The 17,786-nt window shown below is 39.1% G+C and overlaps 1 protein-coding gene across 1 annotated transcript; it reads right to left on the bottom strand.

Moving 5' to 3' along the window:
- Nucleotides 1-3,402: 3,402 nt before the first annotated feature.
- On the bottom strand, nt 3,403-15,263 carry GZMK (granzyme K). The gene is made up of 5 exons (XM_077115169.1): nt 15,102-15,263; nt 14,688-14,835; nt 6,119-6,269; nt 5,100-5,369; nt 3,403-3,789 (listed from the first exon to the last, which is right to left on the bottom strand). Exons 1-5 carry the CDS (start codon nt 15,163-15,165, stop codon nt 3,616-3,618), a joined length of 807 nt encoding a protein of 268 aa, XP_076971284.1. The 5' UTR covers nt 15,166-15,263; the 3' UTR covers nt 3,403-3,615.
- Between the last annotated feature and the right edge of the window lie 2,523 nt (nt 15,264-17,786).

The following is a 17,786-nucleotide window of genomic DNA, read 5'->3' as shown; positions in this document are numbered from 1 at the left end:
TGCTTTCACTGTATTAAAACAGGGTCGATTTCAAAGCATGAGGCTTTCTTTGTCTGTGGGGGAGGCACATGTGTTCTGTCCATAGTCACAAAGGAAGGGAGCAAGTTGGATGATTCAAAAGGCAACAGCAAACCATTTTCCTCTAAAACCTTTGAGCAGTTTTAAAATCTGGGTATTTGCCTCAATTTAATTTTCTTTGAGACAACTTTCTTCAGATTAAAGCACTACATGGTTTTACTCCTTCCAAGGAGTTCTCAAGCCTATATTTCTCTTTGTATCCCAAATGAAAGCATAAATTCAGACTGTCTCACCATCTGTACATCTTATGCTCCTTCTTGTGGTATTACTGTTAATTCTCAATCTTCCTTAGTGTGAAATCCAACACCAAGAGAGGCCAGAGTTAAAAACATGACTTCGCGAAAGTATCTCTATAAAAGACAATTTGATTTGGAACCCAGCTCAATATCCCAGAGCTTTTGCTTTCGTATGGCTTTCAATCCCCGCTTTTACTGGAAGAGGTTGCATTTAGACTGAATCATGAATAACAAAAGGGCTCTACATTGATTAGAATAACAAATGCATACGCAATATGGGAAAATAGAATGGAATTGGAATCTGGCCTCAGATTAACTGGAGTACTTAGGTCTAAGTTAGGGACTCTAGACATAGTTCTTACAACATTGACAGAAATCATTTATTGACTCTGAGAGATTTATTGTGGATTTTCCGCAACTTTCCTGTATGTAGAAGCATGTCATCTGCAAATGGGGCCGGGGGGGTTGCTTCTTCCTTTCCAATTTGGATGCCTTGTGTTTCTTTTTCTTGCCTGGCTGCTCTGGTGGGAACGTGCGTACAATGTTGGGTAGTGGTGGTGATGCTGGGCGTTTTTGTCTTGTTCCTTGTCTTGAAGGGGACTTTCTTTCTTCATTGAGTGGGATGTTAGTTGTGGGTTTTTCATGTGTTCATGTTCCCGGGGATGAATCTCACTCAATTGTGTTGTGTGATTCTTTTAATGTACTGTTGGATTTGATTTGTTGGTGATTTTTTTTTTTTTGGATTTTTGCATCTGTGTTCATGGGAAATATTGGTAGGTGTTTTTCTTTTTTATGGTATCTCTATCTGGCCTTAGTATGAGGATGATGTTAATTGTGAACATAATTAACAGCACTGAAATATGTATCTGACTATGAATTAAAAGGGGAAATATTTGATTATATATATATATATATATGGTACCAATAAAAGCAAAAACTTAAATATCCATGGAACTACACTACACAGTGAACCATAAGTAAAACCCTGGACTATAGTTAATAGTACAATTATAAAAATGTGTTCTTATCAATTATAACAAATGTTCCACATCAATGCAAGATGTCTGTGGTGGGACGGTACATGGGAATCATGTATTTTATGCATGACTTTTTAAAACCCACCACTTCTCTAATAAAGAAAAAGCATTAAAAAATCAAATGAGAAAAAACGAACAAAACCACTATATATTTTTAGGCTATGTTGGGGGGGGGGGCGGATATTGATATGTTAAATACTACTTCCCTGAAAGGATGAGGGATGCATTTCAATTATGAGCTCTGACATCAGCTGCTTGTCAAAATAAATGACTTATTCTCCAATTCCAGGTTGTCTACTGCGGTATAAAGATGCTTACTCCCCGGGAATTTGATCTGGTCTGACTACTGGATGTCAACAGCATGGAATCCAAAATAATGAAATGACTGTCAGGTTTGGGTAACAACTTTTCAGGGTATTCACCAATTGAATATCCTGAGCAATCTCAATAGTCCTTTTTGTTATATGCTTCATGGATTTGAAATTTAGAGGAAATAGATAAGGAATTATTATTTTTTAATGGTGAGTTTTGAGTCTCTACAATTTTTTTTCCTATAAAAGATCATCTGGGATTTTTGGTCAGAATCAGTATATATATATATATATATATATATATATATATATTTCTTTCTTTCTTTTTTTTTTTTGTTTTTTTGGGTGCATGGTCCAGGAATTGAACTCAGGTCTCTCGCTTGGAAGGCGAGCATTCTACCAATGAACCACCCATGCACCCAGAATCCGTATATTTTTAATGAATCAAATGACACAAGATGAATTTTTTAAGGAAACATTTTATTTTTACTACTTTATTCTCAAAGCATTTATATAATTTTAGTTTGGCTGCTTTTTTACCCAGTGCTTCCATTTGTCTAAGCATTCAGAAGGTAGGCTTGCCAAGGACATGCTTGTTAATAGTCTAGGGACTATCATAATAAACAAATAAAGAAATGAACAAGGCACTCTATTCTATGTGGATGTAAGAAAACTCAGTGGTACCACGTGGAAACGAGCACTATTTATTCCTGGAAGCCAAAATTAAATAGAAAGGCTGAAATTAACTGTTTGGCTCTAGATTGCTAAAGAAGATAGTTGATTGACAGTCTAGCACCATCCCCCCACGAGATATTGTTACTACTCTAATCACTGTACTACTTCCTGCCTTTGAAGATAGTGGAGGCTCTCAGGTACACTTAGCAACCCCATGGCACTTACTGTCATCTTTCTTATAAGATGTTATTAAAGATGGTCATTATCAGTGGTTTTCTGATTTTCCCATTTATTAGAATCAGCTGACTTGCTTTTAAACAATGGAAATTTCCAGGCCCACGTTAGCTCTACTCCATCTCATTTCTGGACAACAGCCCAGGGCATTCTGGATTAAAACAGTTTTCCCCAGTGATCCTGATACAGCCGATGGGCGTATGGGAACCATGGAATGTTTTTTTGAAAGACTCATGAGAGATTTCACTCTGGTCTCAGTTACAGCACCAGTGGTCCTACTGTTGCACACACTGTTTATTTCTTATTTCCTGGATATTGTAATTCATGCCACTGATTATGATTTTTTTTGTATTGGCCAATGGAACGCATAGGGTCAAATATGGTTCCCTCTAGTAAGTGTGTAAGAAGAAACTTACGGTGCTTTGGTTATTAACAATGACCAACCTTGACTTCTCTTTCCTACTCTCATTTCCCCTTTGTCCAAATTCCATTAATGCTTATTTTTAATTTTTTATTTTGTTTTATCATGGGTATTTTTGTACATTGTTAAACATATTTTTTTGGAGCAAAGGCTGGTATTAATTAATAATAAATGCTGTCCTAAATATTTTTATAAACCTTGATGATTCATTCTTACCTTGACTTGGGGTGTTTGAATTTACTGTTTCTTATTCTAAAAAGACAACTTATGATGATCCAGCAGAGATCACAATATAAACTTGGTTGATACTGTCTTATTTAGTCTTTTTGCCTTTTGGGGAGTGTGAGAGGAGTAGAGAGGGGTATCATTTGTTGTATCTTATTTCCATAAAAGACAAACAGATAGCCTTCTAAATTTTATTCAGACCGAAGTCAGCATAGTTAGAAATACATCAGTGATATACCTGGACAGGAACTTGATTCCTTAACAAAATCAGTCCTGAGGGGGCAGAACCGAGCCCCCACTGTGCTCTCTTTAGCTACATCTGAAGATAAAGTCGGACTGGAGAACAGCAAGCAAGCCAGAAAAAAGTCAGCAACTGCAAGCGACTAGATCCAAGGAAATCATTTGTAATCTTGACTTGCATGAGATGGGGCAAGCTTGCTTTTGATCCAGGTCTGATATTTCTTGGTTAATAGGGTGTAGATTCCAGGTTTCTTGGCCTTACCACATTTATGACCTCCAGAAACTATGGCACACAAGACACCCTTACAGACCAAGGGGCCCCCTGAGTCACCCTGGAAAGAAGAACAGGGGCAGATACTTGGTGAGAAGCTGTTGAGTTGTTTCTACCACCAACTGTTGATGACTCAAAGGATTATTATCTGGGTCCTTTGTTTCTTTGTGCCCGGCACATCCTGTTGCTCAGTATAGGTTCTCTAACTCTCTGTTTCTGTCTCTGACTATGAGTATGTCTCTGTCCTTGTTCCTGCCTATATCCATGCTTAAATTTTGTTCTTTCTCTGCCTATGTCTACGCACACACTCACTCCTTTAGTTATCAGTGACTATTATGCTTTATTAGCTAAAGAGTGGTTGGAGATAAGGTTTGCAATAATCCACTGAAATAAAAGATATTTTTTAAGCTGTGAATTTCATTTTGGCATTCACAGACTTTAAATCAAATTGCCATTGAAGTTAGCAGAAAGGAGCAATGTATGGTAAATTTCTTAGATTACTTTACTATATTATTTTTTCCTTTTTGCATTGTCATGTGGTTGAGCTTAATACTATATACATACACAACACTTAGTCAATGCTTATTGAATAAAACAATTTTTGAGGACTCTAGAAGCACAACATGTGACCAAAATTGAGTGAGAAGACTTACAAGGGGCAACAGGGCCTTTCAAATAAAGAGCTGGTTTTCAAAGCTGAAGACCAACTTTCCCTCTGCCGCCTGTCACGTTGCAAAGCTGTGTTTTCTACTCTGGTCAGTCATGAAAACGGATGTTTAGGAGGGGACTGCAGATACAAAAGACCTTTGAAATCATTACCCCTCTCCACCAGTAATGCTTGGTACAGTGTGGTGGAGAATACTACACTCTAATTTTTAAAAAATTAATTATCTACCTATCTGTCACCCCTAAACATGATCATATTTTTCATTGTTGTTGTTACTATATCAGAAACCAAAAGATTTTGAAAGTACAGTGATAGCTTTTCTTTTTTGTAAGTCAGTCAACATCATTTGAGAAACATGTACTGTATACCTGAGTTTTTTGCATTTGAATCTTATGAGACCCCTGTATTGATTGTCTTAGATGTTTTTCTGTTCTTGGATAGGTTATCTTCTCCTAGTCACCTTAAGTTGCTAACACCCCTCAAAGGAAGCCTGTAAAAGTTGCCAGATATAGTCTATTACCCTTATTAACAAACATTTAGTGAGCGCTTATTAGGGATTGGGGGAGTTCTTATGACTCATTCACACTGGCAGATGAAAAAAACAGAGAACGCTCTACAGGAATGGAGAATAAACTTTTTAAGTTATGATTTCATATTCTCCATGCCTCTCTGAGATGCCTGCTTGAAGAATACCAGAGACTTACCTGGCAGGAATCCTTCCAGCCTCTGGCATCTCCTGCACATACCATGTCTTCAGTTATAATGGGCTTGTGGTTGTAATAATTTTGACTGTTGCAGAGTTTTCGACTTATGACAGTAACAGTGACTTCTTGCAGGGTATCAGAGGGGCTATATAATTCTGGGTCGGTGGTCCCCCAGCCAGCAACCTGGCATTTGGTTCCAGCTCTCATATAGTGTTGGGATCTTAGGTGGAGCAGCTGGACATTCTTGTTGAGTTTTGCAGCCATGTGAAGCTGGTAAATTAGAAAAACAATAAATCATCATTTGTCCCTGTTAGTATTCTGCTGTTAGCTTGAGTGTTGTATGTGTGGTCCTCTGTCCTAGGAGTGCATCTCTCTTCTTGGATCTACTTTGGTGGCAGCCCGCAGCTGTATTTGTGGTTATTGCTTTTCTGAACATGCTCTCCATTCCCTGTAGAGCTCAAGGATTCTTGGGGTGAGAGTTTGCAAAGAGCAGGAATTTTGCCCAGTCTCAAGGAAACTGGCCTTTCCCCTGCACTGGACGGTTTTCTGTGGAATAACATTCATGGGTCATAACCTTGAGGGCTGGGCTGTTTCCTGCTAGATGGGACCCTTGAGTATGGTCTAGACTAAGTTTGGACTAGATTAAGTATGGTCTAGACTAAGTTGTAACTCACTTCTGATTCCTGAAGTCACTTGGTTGGCTCTGTTGCATAAACTCCTATTATGGCTTTCAGTTGATAATGAGGAAAGCATTTGGGAATGAAGCTTTCAGTGTGGGCCATTCCATGTCCCCCTCCCTCAAATGCGAGCATCAGGGTTGCTTTTCTTCATAAGAATACTAGCCCTGGTGCCTTTGTGGTAAATTCTTGTTCCTTTCAAGGCAATATATGGGGTAATATGGATCCTTATAGAATATGTTCACAATCACCTCAAGAAAAGAGAGGGTGCTTTATGCTTGTATGTAGATGGTTCAGTTAATTAAGCACATTGGAGAAACTGAAGGAAGCCAATGCACATACCTTAAGCAGCATGATATCATTCGATTCAAGATCTGATTTAAGTCTTGAGAATGGTATGTATTTCTTAATGTCAAATGTTTGTTTGGAGGCCTCATTCTTAGAAAGAGAGTGTGCTCCTAAAACCACTTTAGGAGACTTGCCTTTGGCAAACCTGTAAAAGCAAAAAGAAATAACAGAGAACACAGACAGCAAAGTGGGAGACACACCATGGGGCTGTTCCCTATTCACCCCACGTGGTCAGGCAGGGTAGCCTACTCCAGCAAAAAAGGGGGCAAGTTCTGCAGCTTTCCGAATGCTCTGTGGTGGTGAGAAGGCAGCCAGAGGAGGACATTGTTTGAAGGCAACCTCTGGGATTTCAGAAAGTAAGACTCTAAGAACATGGAGCGTGAGACAAAAGCTAAAGCTTGAGAAGCTTCGACGGGGTGAAGAAACCACCGAAGATGGAAAAGTTTATCAACACCTGCAGAAGGGGAATCAAATTCAGGGGACATGCAGCTGGGCCAGCCTGAGCGGGGGTGAAAACTTCTGAGGGAAGCTTTCAGATGCCAAGCAGAGAATCAAAATGATTTGGTAAAGGTGAAGATTAGTTGATAAATGGACCACCTATCAGCTAGGCTTCTTACTCACTGAAGCGTTTCCTCTCAAAATTGGACTTATTTGTCTAACAAATTCGTGTAATGTTAAAGTTACATTTAATTGCAAAAAGTTACAATTTGTTAAAATCTCATAAAGGTATGCTATGTTAATAGACCGAGGTGGGTAAGCACATTTTAGGCTTGGGTCTAGCGCACAAGTGTTCCCTGGCGAGGGTTTACCTGGTGCAAAGGCAGGTGTACATTGCTGAGAACTAAATAAGCCACCTTAGAATGATAGCTATGTTAGTCGTCATTTCTTCATGGGCTTTGTTTTGCAGCTTCATTCTTCAGCCATTCTTTTGCTACAATACCTACTACAATCTACAAAGAGTTATTTTGCTTCTTAAACTGAGCAAAGGCCATACAACTGAGAAAATTTTATTCATTATCTTATTTTCCTCTGGTTTCTTTTCCACACTTTAGGTTTTTACCAAGCAAATGGTTAGCAGACACCAGAGTAAATAAATAGCAAAAAAAAAAGAAAAAAGAAAAAATGGAAGTAGTTATACCTGTTTAGCTAAATAAATGATAGAACTATATAAAATTACCACTGTTCAACTATTTTGGCCTATGGCAACTTCATATGATTAAACTTATTAATTTTTTTCCATGAATGTGTGTTTTCATACAATAGTCATAGTTCCAGCTACGAAGATGATTCCCTGCTCATACTGTGGAGTTGAATGTGTTATCAAAGCAAAGAACAATATGGATTCTAGTGATTCTACTACAGGAACAAGTCTGAAAATAAGTGTTCTAACAAGAGTGAAAATTAAAAATATTTGAGGTAGATAACTTTCCTAAAAAGAATCCCTAAAAGGAGTTATTCATACCAACAATAAATATATTTGAGTATAATAATATTTTAAAAATATTCATGAATTATTTTCCCCCTGATGAATCTAAGCTCCTTGAAGTCAGATATTTTTGATTGTCTTGTCAGTGCTGTGTCCTCAGCTCCTAGAACAATGCTTGGCACATGGTAGTTATTAGTAAATATTTGTTGAATGAATGAGGTGACATTTCACCTGTCACCTCTGCATTCAAGAGCTGCTTTCAATGTTTCTGTAGAGGGTTTTCTCCTGGCGGGAAGAACTGAACAAAGAAGACTTTATGAAGCAGCTTTTTTCTTACTAAGAGTTGATTTTATGTGTCAACTTGGCTAGATTATGGTGTCCAGGTGTTTGGTCAAGCAAGCTCTGACCTATTGCATCTATAGTCTGTTGGCTGCATCCATGGCACATTGCAGCTGCAACTAACAGAGGAGATTGCCCTTGGCAACGAGGAGAGTTTTCTCACCTGATCAGTTAAAGGTCTTAAAATAAGAACTGAGGATTTCAGTTCTTTCACAGTTGATCTAATTTGCTGTATGTTGGTTCTCTCTGGACAACCCTGACTAATACAGTTATGACTTCAAGCTTCTGAAAACCAAAGAGGGCTCTTCACAAGGCAGAGGCTTCCCCAGGAAAAGATTCCCAAAGGATTGTGAGCAAAAGAGCGATGATGGAGGGGACTCAATGAGAAAAGGTTTTGTCTAAGTGGCCCCCAGTGAAGCAGCATGAGTTTTGACTATTTCAGAGGCAGTAAGTCTCAGAGAAGAAGGAGTTGTTGCAGAATAAGGCCAGGCTGACAAGATCCCAGTTGGCCTCTTAAAAATTCCCAACACCTTAGGATGGAACAGAAGCAGCAGAATGTTTCACAAAGCCCTGGAAATGGTGGAGACGGCCACCTACATACAGGAACAAGGACCATCTCCAAGGTAATCTGCTTAGACCAAGGACTGAAGATTAGATGGAGTGACAGAGGTCTCAGAGGACACCTGTATGGACAGATGATATCAATGGCCAAAAAAATCGGCCCTCAACCCCACCCTACCCTATGCCTTGGTGTTGTGAAAGATTATCAGAACTTGCAATCAATGGTGGGGAAAAAGCAGTGAACCATTAATTGCCTGAGATAAAGCTTACAGTAAAATTCAAATTATTTATGTAAAAATAAAGTAAGCTATATTTCTTAGATACCTGAGTTTCCAGGTTGAGATTTGTACCCATTACTGTAAGTTTCTTTCTTTCTTTCATTCTTTTTTACAAACTAAGGCCCAACTGTATGCTTATTCAACTGGTATGCCGAGACCTCATCTTGGGGCAACTTGGAGAAATCAGGACCATAACATGGCTATCCCATATGTTCCTACTTCCTGCTCTCTCAATTAAAAAGATGATTTGAAAAATAAAAGGAAAACTTTCCTCCAGCTGAAAAATAATTGCTAATTTGAGTTGAAGATACAATTCCATTCTGTTGTGAAGGTTTATAGGGTATAGTCTGGTGAGTCAGGTGAGGAAACAACAATTTTTTCCCCTGGTTGTACATAGTCCTGGTAACAGTGTTTTAATAGTGCCACAGTTGATCTGATTTGCTGTATGTTAGGTAAAATTTCACTTAGGCCCAGTGATTAAAATAGAAATTATTTTTATTTTTAAGATCCTGGCAATAGCTTGGAACCATTTGTATGCTACAGAAATATCCCATTGCAATGTCTGTTTTTATGGAAGCCACCTCAAATCCCTATTTTGGAACAAGGAAGGATATAAAAATAATTTTATGTATTTGTTTGCATATGTTTCCTTGCTACATATAAAAGGCAGCTTACAGCAAAAATGCACATTCTCATGCATACAGCTTAATAAAGACTAATAAAGAGAAAGGAGGATATGATCATCTCAGGTTTGGGAAATGAGTGCACAATTGTGGTAGAGCAGGTTGGCACATGGCAGAACTGTGATTTCCCAGAATTAATCCTTTTTGGTTTCTACCGAAAGAGTTTATTTTCATTTACTTTTGGAATTCTAGTTCTATTTGTTGAAAAGTTTGCCTATTACAAAATCAGGCTGGGGATGAAATTTCTCATAGGATATGGATTGGATTTCCGAGGACTGATTCAAATTCAGATTCAACATTCTTACTAAATCCAAAGATTTGGATGGGAAAGATGTTACAAAATCCCTAGGAATTCACAATCAAACAGAAAAGAAGGATATGTGCATTAAAAACTCACACAAGGAAGGCTGTGAGGTACCAGTGGGAGGCATGGAGGATGGATTCCGATGAAGGTGGGGCTGAGAAAATTTTTGGTTTTCCTTCATCTTTTACCAATTTCCTTCACTGGTTATTGCCTTTGAAATGCTTTGGTTGTTTTCATCTCCCCTGGAACATGTTAATATAAAGCACCTGACACAGATGATGAAAGCTTTCTGAGCTCTCCATTTCTGGATACCCTTTAATGTAATTTGTATTACAAAGGTCCATTTTTCTGTCCGTGAGTTACCTGGAATTACTTGAGTTTTGGGACTCCATCTCCTTAGCTAACTCTGGGTCTGAATTCACTCCAAGGAGAAGTAATAATACCATTGTCTTTTATTTGTACACACAGTGCATCCCCAAGTGTGGTCAAGCGCCCACCTGGAGGTGTTTGTGTAAAATGCAGCTTCCCGTGTCCACCCTGGATTTACTTTGAAGAGTGTTACACAGAGCACAATCACATTGCTTCTAAGTGACAAAAAGTGTCACTTAGTGACTAGTGACTAAGTCTTTTTGTCATCTGCCAAAAGCCATCTGTGTTAGTTTGCAAGCTGCCGGAATGCAATATACCAGAATTGGAATGGCTTTTAAAAAAGGGGAATTTAATAAGTTACAAGTTTACAGTTCTAAGGAAGTGAAAGTGTCCAAATTTAGGCACCAACAAGAAGTTATCTTCAGTCAAGAAAGGCTGATGCGTCAGGAACACCTCTCGCAGCTTGATAGTCACGTGCTGGTATCTGCTGGTCTCTTGCTCCTGGGCTCCATTGCTTTCAGCCTCTGTTCCTGTGGGGTTTCCTCATTTTGCTTCTCCAGGGCTGGCTTTCATCTAATGGCTCCCCTTGTCTCTCTCCAGGTTCTGGCTTGCTTAACATCTCATGGTGACATCTACTGGACTCCAGGCATCTCCAAACATCCGTGTCTCCATTCTCCATGTGTTTGCATGTGTGTCAGCTCTGCTCTGAAGTTTCTGTTGGCTCTGAGGCTTCAATCGCGTTTGTCATTTCTGACTCTCTCCAAAATGTTTACTCTTTTAAAGGATTCCAGTAAACTAATTAAGGCCTACCTGGAATGGGTGGTGACACAACTCCATCTAATTAAAAGACCACACCCACAATTGGGTATGTCACATCTCCATGGAGATCATCTATTTGAAAGTTTCCAACCTACAGTATTGAATCAGGATTAAAAGGACTGGCTGCTCCCACAAGATTGGATCAGTATTGAAACATGGCTTTTCTGGGGTACATTATACTTTCAAACTGGTGCAGCATCCATAAATGTGATCTTGATTGAACCTAATGACAGCCCTTTCTGGTGTTGTTAAAGCTGGTGGGCTGTATATTTTTCATCAGTGAAGTGGTGTCTGTTGACTGGCCCAGGGTGACGCATCTCTGAAGTAGGGGGATCAGGATTCAAACCCAGTTTTCATGACTCAGTCTTGCGCTCTTTCCATGACTCCTTTTTAAACTTCATGCCGACCCCCTTCAAGTCTCATATTTCCTCTGCCAGCTTGTCCAGGTGCTCAGTATTCCAGTGTAGACCCACTCCTTGAGGTTTGACAGCAAAGGCAGAAACCTTATTTCTTTTCTTTTATTTTTTTCTGCTTTAGATATATATATTTTTAATTGAGATGTATTATATATTCACATATCATATAATCATCCAAATTGTACAATCAGTGGTTCACACTATCATCATGTAGCTGTGCATTCATCATTACAATTGACTTTTGAATGTTTCATTACTCCAAAAACATTAAAATAAGAATAAAAGTAAAATTAAAGTGAAAAAGAACACCTAAAATATCCCATACCCCCCCATTCTTTATCTATTTTTGTCGTTTTTTTTTCTTACTCATCTGTCTATACACTGGCTAAGGGAGTGTCAGTCATGTTTCCACAATCACATGGTCACACCTTAAAAGCTATATAGGTAAAGAGTCATTTTCAAGAATCAAGGCTATTGGATTACAGTACAACAATTTGAGGTATTTCCCCCTAGCTACTCCAACACATCACAAACTGAAAGGGGATGTCTATATACTGCATAAGAGTAACCTCCAGAATGACTTCACTACTCTGTTTGAAATCTCTCAGCTACTGAAATTTTTTATTTCATTTCTATTCCCCTTTTGGTCAAGAAGACTTTGTCAATCCCATGAGATGCAGGGCCAGGCTCATGAAGTTGTGTCCCACTTTGCCAGGGAGATTTACACCCCTGGGAGTCATGTCCCACAGAGGGGGGGATGGCAGTGAGTTCACCTGCAGAGTTGGCTTAGAGAAAGAGGAGGAACCCTGTTTCTTGAAGACCTCTTTGTCCTGAGAGGGGTAGGGTGGGGAGGACTTGGCTGTCAGAGAGGGTTTTTTTCATAGTCTTGTCCCATCAACACAGATTGGATCAGTAGATTAGCTCCACTGTTACTACCTGGGAAGGCACACATAACAACCCTGGATAATATGCATTAAGCTCTGATGATGTGCCGGGTCCTGAGCTAAGCATTTTGCATATTCTCCCTCATTTGTACCCGAAGACAGTCTTGGGAGGTAAGTATTCTGATTACCCCCATTTTACAGATGAGAAAATTGAGGTTCACATCAATCAACAAACTTGAGAAAATTCCACAGATATTAAGTGGTGGCTCCAGGATGCAAACCCAGGTAGGATTAAAACTCAGTGTATTCGAAGGCAGGGCCTGTACTTTTAGCCATTATACTCTGGGAGCCTAGAGAGATTGAGATGGAGTGAGGCTGTGCTGGAAGTCCATGTGGTGACTTGTTAGGCTTTGAGAGGAGGGGAAGGGCTGGGAGACATTGGAGGGGGCCCTGAAAGACAGTGGACAAGAGAGTTTTGCTTCTGATAAGTTGAAAATAAGCTTATGCAGGGAGTTTTTTTTATTGGTTTCCTTTTATAACTGGCATGGCAGTTTATTAAAAGAGGCCAAATTGCTAAGTGAGGAAGCATGTGGGTGGGTGATGAGGAGAGAACATCCCCAAATTTGGCACACTTCACCATTTTGCTGAGGAAGAGACTTGGGGTTAGTGAAATATTCCCACAGGAAACTTGAGAGTACATCTGTGGAAAGCCACCATTGAACTATTTCATAAATATTTTGGATTTCTTCAAGTTTAATATTTTTTTCAAGTACTGATCTGTCTACATTTTTACACCCAAGTGTTCTGCAGAGGAAATTTGATCCAAATATCCTGGAATTCTTTATCCTTCAGTCATTTAAAATGATGCTCAGCAGTAGTTGTTTTTTTTTCTTTTTTAAACTCCAAGACTTTTTATGTCTTTTTATAAGCTGTTTTCCCCAACTTGGGAATTCACTTGTATTGAATCAAGTCCACTTAAAATTTAAAATTCAATTTAATAATACTGTTTAACTTTGGATAGCATTTTATGGGTTTTGAAGGACTTCACACACCATGCTTTAGGCTTAGCAAAAAAGAAAATCCTCCAATCTCCTTCGTTTTTTCCACCCAGCATTTGAGCATTTATAGGTCAAGCCTTCTAGTTTGGAGAGATAGTATTCCAACTGAACATTCACCATAAGCATATTTGAAGAAGTGGATGCTTTGAATGGAATGAACATTTATAGACAGTCCCCTCTGCCTACCTGGTTCTGGGGTGCCAGGTGTTCTGGAGAGAAGGTCTGGGGTGACAGGGATGCAAGATGATGTCTGGGCCCAGAAGAACCCCATTTAAATGAACCACATTAAATTGGAAATCAGTGGCTTGCTATTTAGAAATAAAATCCAAGCTCTCACAGTTGGCAGGCTTCAAAGCTTCCAATTCATGTTTGAAAACGACCCCATTCAAATGGGGCAATCTGACAAATACCCAAAAGGAACATGGAGAGGCCGGTCCATTCGACGGATCTGTATTTTTTTTTTTACTTTTGGCGCATGGTCCGGGAATCGAACCCAGGTCTCCTGCATGCAAGGCGAGCATTCTACCATGCAATCACCACGCACCCAGTGGTTCTGTTTTGACCTAGCTGACGCACAGAGGACAAACCACTATGGCTGTGGCAAGTTGTTACGTGAAGTGCTGTGATGTATGTAAGGAAAGGAGAAGGCTCCCTTTCTTATTAGCTTATTCAAGAGTGATACATAAGGAAATGAACAAACAAAAATCCCCAAACCGAAAGACAAACAGGTAACAAATGAAAAATTAGTTTTCTATTGCTTTTCCTTTTGTGATGGTGATAGCATCTCAATGTGGGTTTGTATTTTACTGGCTGAAGTGGGTAGAGAATCATAGGTTGAAATGGACATTGAGAGTTTTATACTCTACAGAAAATCCCCCTATTCTAAGTATCTCCCCAAAATAACTCTCCCTGTAAATTACCTATAACGGTTTTTTATTCCACCTGGGAAGGTTGTTGACCCTTACAGCTTAATTATCAAACTGTGAGCCCTAAAACTTTGGAGGGGAGCAGGTACTATTATTATAATGTACTCATTTGTCAAATGGGGAAACTGAGGCACACAAAGCAAACCTAGGTGATCTGATTTCCTTGTGAGCGGCATGATGTAACAACGTTAAGAATACTGCTGCTTCAATTATTACTTGAATTAATTATTCAATTAATTAACAATTATCAATGTTTCCCCTGGCATTAAATAGAGAACTTGAATTTGTCTAAAGGCGTGCTGGGAGAGGGATGGAGAGTTAGCCCAACTCTTTCTGACAAGGAAAATCCAGGGCAGCGAAGGTGGATGTGTGAGAAAGTAAATACACTCCACCAGCACAGAAAGTAACAGTATATCAAATCCTCTCCCAGGAGAGGCGAGCTTCTTTTCTAACCACCTTGAAGGAAAACCACGTTCGCCCGAAAAGCGTAGGGCACTTACCGAACTCGGCAGTGGGCCGCTGTCAGCACCCACTGTGGATGAATCAGAATCCCTCCACAAATGTGATTTCCACCGTATTGGATAGAAGCCATAAATGGCCAGGAATGAGGGGCCACTTCACTCCCTCCAATAATTTCCATGTTGAAAGCTACAAGAAAACCAAGACTTAACATAAACATCCAATTAGATTGTTTTATGTAATTCATCTGACAGCCACTATATTATTTTCAAAGGGGGAAAAAAGCTCCTGCAGTCTCCTTATAGTTATTATTATAATTTTAATGATGAATAATTGTACATCATAGTTTAGAAAGCTAGAAATAGTTGTGCAAAATATTTTTTCTATAATGCCACAATATAATCCCATTGAATTTCATTTATTGCTTATGTGTGTTAATTATAGGAGATACTTACATTCTGGAGTCACGTAAGCCCAGGCTATTAGGAAAAGCAGAAAAAGAGAAGAAAACTTGGCCATTTTAATGACTTAGATTTATGAAGTCCAGATTAAATACTCTGATACTATCGGCACAGGAACATTCTGAAGATTGAATTTTGATCTCGGCCAGTTTTAACTTTCTCACCACAAGTGTTCTAGAGGTAAGGTTTTTCACGCCTAGATTTAAAAGTATGCTCAGTTTTGGGTGTTTCCGATCTCTGCTTTTAGCATTTTTTGGTAGAGGTATGGGTGCGATACAGAATTTATTGAAGTTACAGAAAAAATTTAAAGATGTTCATTACTCTAAAGCAAAACTTACTATTTTTTCTAGCAGAAAGGGGTGCCTGTTGTTTTTCATTTTTATTTTTCATTTGGACATAAATTCATTTATAGAGAGACGCAGAAGCCTTGCACAGATCATGGCTGCTTTACAGGGTGGCTTAGCTGAAACCTGAAAGTCATACCGAGAAACCCGTGTGTTTTGTAGCAAACTTATTTCTAGTCATGCCATTTTCTCTGAATTTGACCAAGTTTGGTTACATTTTAGTTACAACCTTTGGGAGATTTAATAATGTTATTAAAGAAGAACATTGGCAAAATGGTTTTGATTCAGAGTCTCTCTTTTCTCATTTTTAATTGAAAATGACCATGTGTTTATCCAAGGTTTTAATAATAGCATCTTTTAAAAATCGAGGGGGGCATTTCGTCATTCTCCTCAGGAACTTTGCCAGTGCATTGCCAGGCTTTCTAAAGAACTTTCTCCTTCATTACGAAAGGTATTAGGCTCAAGGTTCTGCAAGATTCTTTTTGCGCTGGGTTCTGATCAATAAGGAAGACACTATAAAATGCGTTTAAATAGATACCTCAGGCACCGGAACCTCAGTCACTGTCTTGAAACACTGACCAAAACTTGCATTGAATTAACAGATCTTATTTTCCCTTTTCTAAGGTATATGCATTCTAAATTCGATTTTTTTTAAATAAAGGTGGTTTGAAATCCAGAGCTATTACACCTGGCAGATTGCAAGAGATTCCCACCAAGTCATTGTTTTCTTGGACCACAAAATAGGAATGATAATAATAACAACACTAATTATATATTTTTAATACTATTTTTATTGGGTTATATAAGTAAAGTGCTTTAACTAATTTCCAAATTCTCTTTACATGGCCATTTACATATTTTCTTGTCTTGTGTCTGTGGGGAAGGCAGACAAGTATTATATTTATGTTACAAATGAAGAAACAGGCTCAAAGAGGCTAAGTAATTTGCCCAGTATTACAAGCCTACAACTGGACCGAATCACTTGCCTGAGCTGAAATAACTTGCTTGTTAATAAAGCACTGGCAGGGCATAGACTCTGATAAATAGCTTCCTTTCATTTTAGAGGGATGTGGCCGCAGTAAAGCTTTCTGCATGTTAAATGAACAGAATTGAAAAACCAGCGTGAAGTAGTAACTTCCTGCCAAGACAGCAGAGGATGAGACACAGAGGAACCAGGTGAAGGAAAGCCTCAAACTGAATAAACCAAATTTGTTACTTCCACCCAAATGTCCCTCTGAAATTCCAAGTGACCTTAATCACTTCTTCGTGCCTGGGATGAATCTCTCATGTGTCATTTTTCCAAATTGTAACGTGGGCATAATGAGGTGGGTTTCCTACTCTATCACAGCTGGAAAATAAAGAAGGTGCTGTGTGATGCTTAGAAGTCATTTGAATCATTAGGAAGAAATATTTTGTACAAAAGACAAAGCTTTATTTTTTTTTCTTTTTTGTGGGGAGGGGGACATAGTAAAAAAACATCTCTCAGCTTCTTGCTTCTATGTGTAATAAGGATTATTAGTATCCACAAAGCCTTTCTACAAACTGCAAAGCATTTTTAGCAGTGTTTCCAGGGAGGTGGGTCTCATTAGCCCTTGTTTCATGGATAAGAAAACTTAAGTTTGGGGACTTGGCTTGCGATGACAGAACTAGCAGGTGGCAGAGCTGATTCTTAAACCCTTATATTTTGGCTGCAGGTTCCATGTCTCTTTCAACCGGGCCTCATACCTGCCTGACACTGAGAAGTCCCTGGGGGACTAGATGTTCTAAGGGGCAAGCTGGCTGTGACAAAGTGCAAAAATAATTTAACCGTATATACTGCAATTAGACATGGGTGAGATTTAATTTAGTTGGGAAGACTCTTCCTTGTAGCTGACCTGGAAAATTCTGAGAATCATGTTGGTTTGTAGTAATGAGTTACTTGGTTTTGGCTTTAGACTGATGTGCTGCTTAATAGCCTCATTTGTTTTTATATTCAGGATCCTGGATTTGAGAACAGTGAGCTGTGTAACATGATGAGATCTGTGATCTAATTTATTTCTGGGTGTCGGTTTTTGTTCTGTTGAGTCTGCTGCATGGAAGGCATGTTTGGTTTGGAAGGCTTTTGCTGCAGCTGGGCTGGGCTGGGTTGGGCGAGAGCAAAGCTGGGCGCAGCCTGGGGCTGGCTTCCCACGTCAGTGGGCTCTGCCATTTTCCTTTGCTGTGCTGTGGAAAGCTGTCCTTGTTATCTGCACTTAGATGTTGTTTTTGAGCACAGGGTTTTGTTTTCCTCCATCCCTCCTCTTTCTCTCTCAATCCTCTCATGTTTCAAGAGACCCTTTTTGAACAACTGTCTAGA

The sequence above is a fragment of the Tamandua tetradactyla genome, chromosome 9 (genome assembly GCF_023851605.1).
Source record: "Tamandua tetradactyla isolate mTamTet1 chromosome 9, mTamTet1.pri, whole genome shotgun sequence".
NCBI lineage: Eukaryota > Metazoa > Chordata > Mammalia > Pilosa > Myrmecophagidae > Tamandua > Tamandua tetradactyla.
This window is presented reverse-complemented; position numbering and strand designations above follow the sequence as displayed.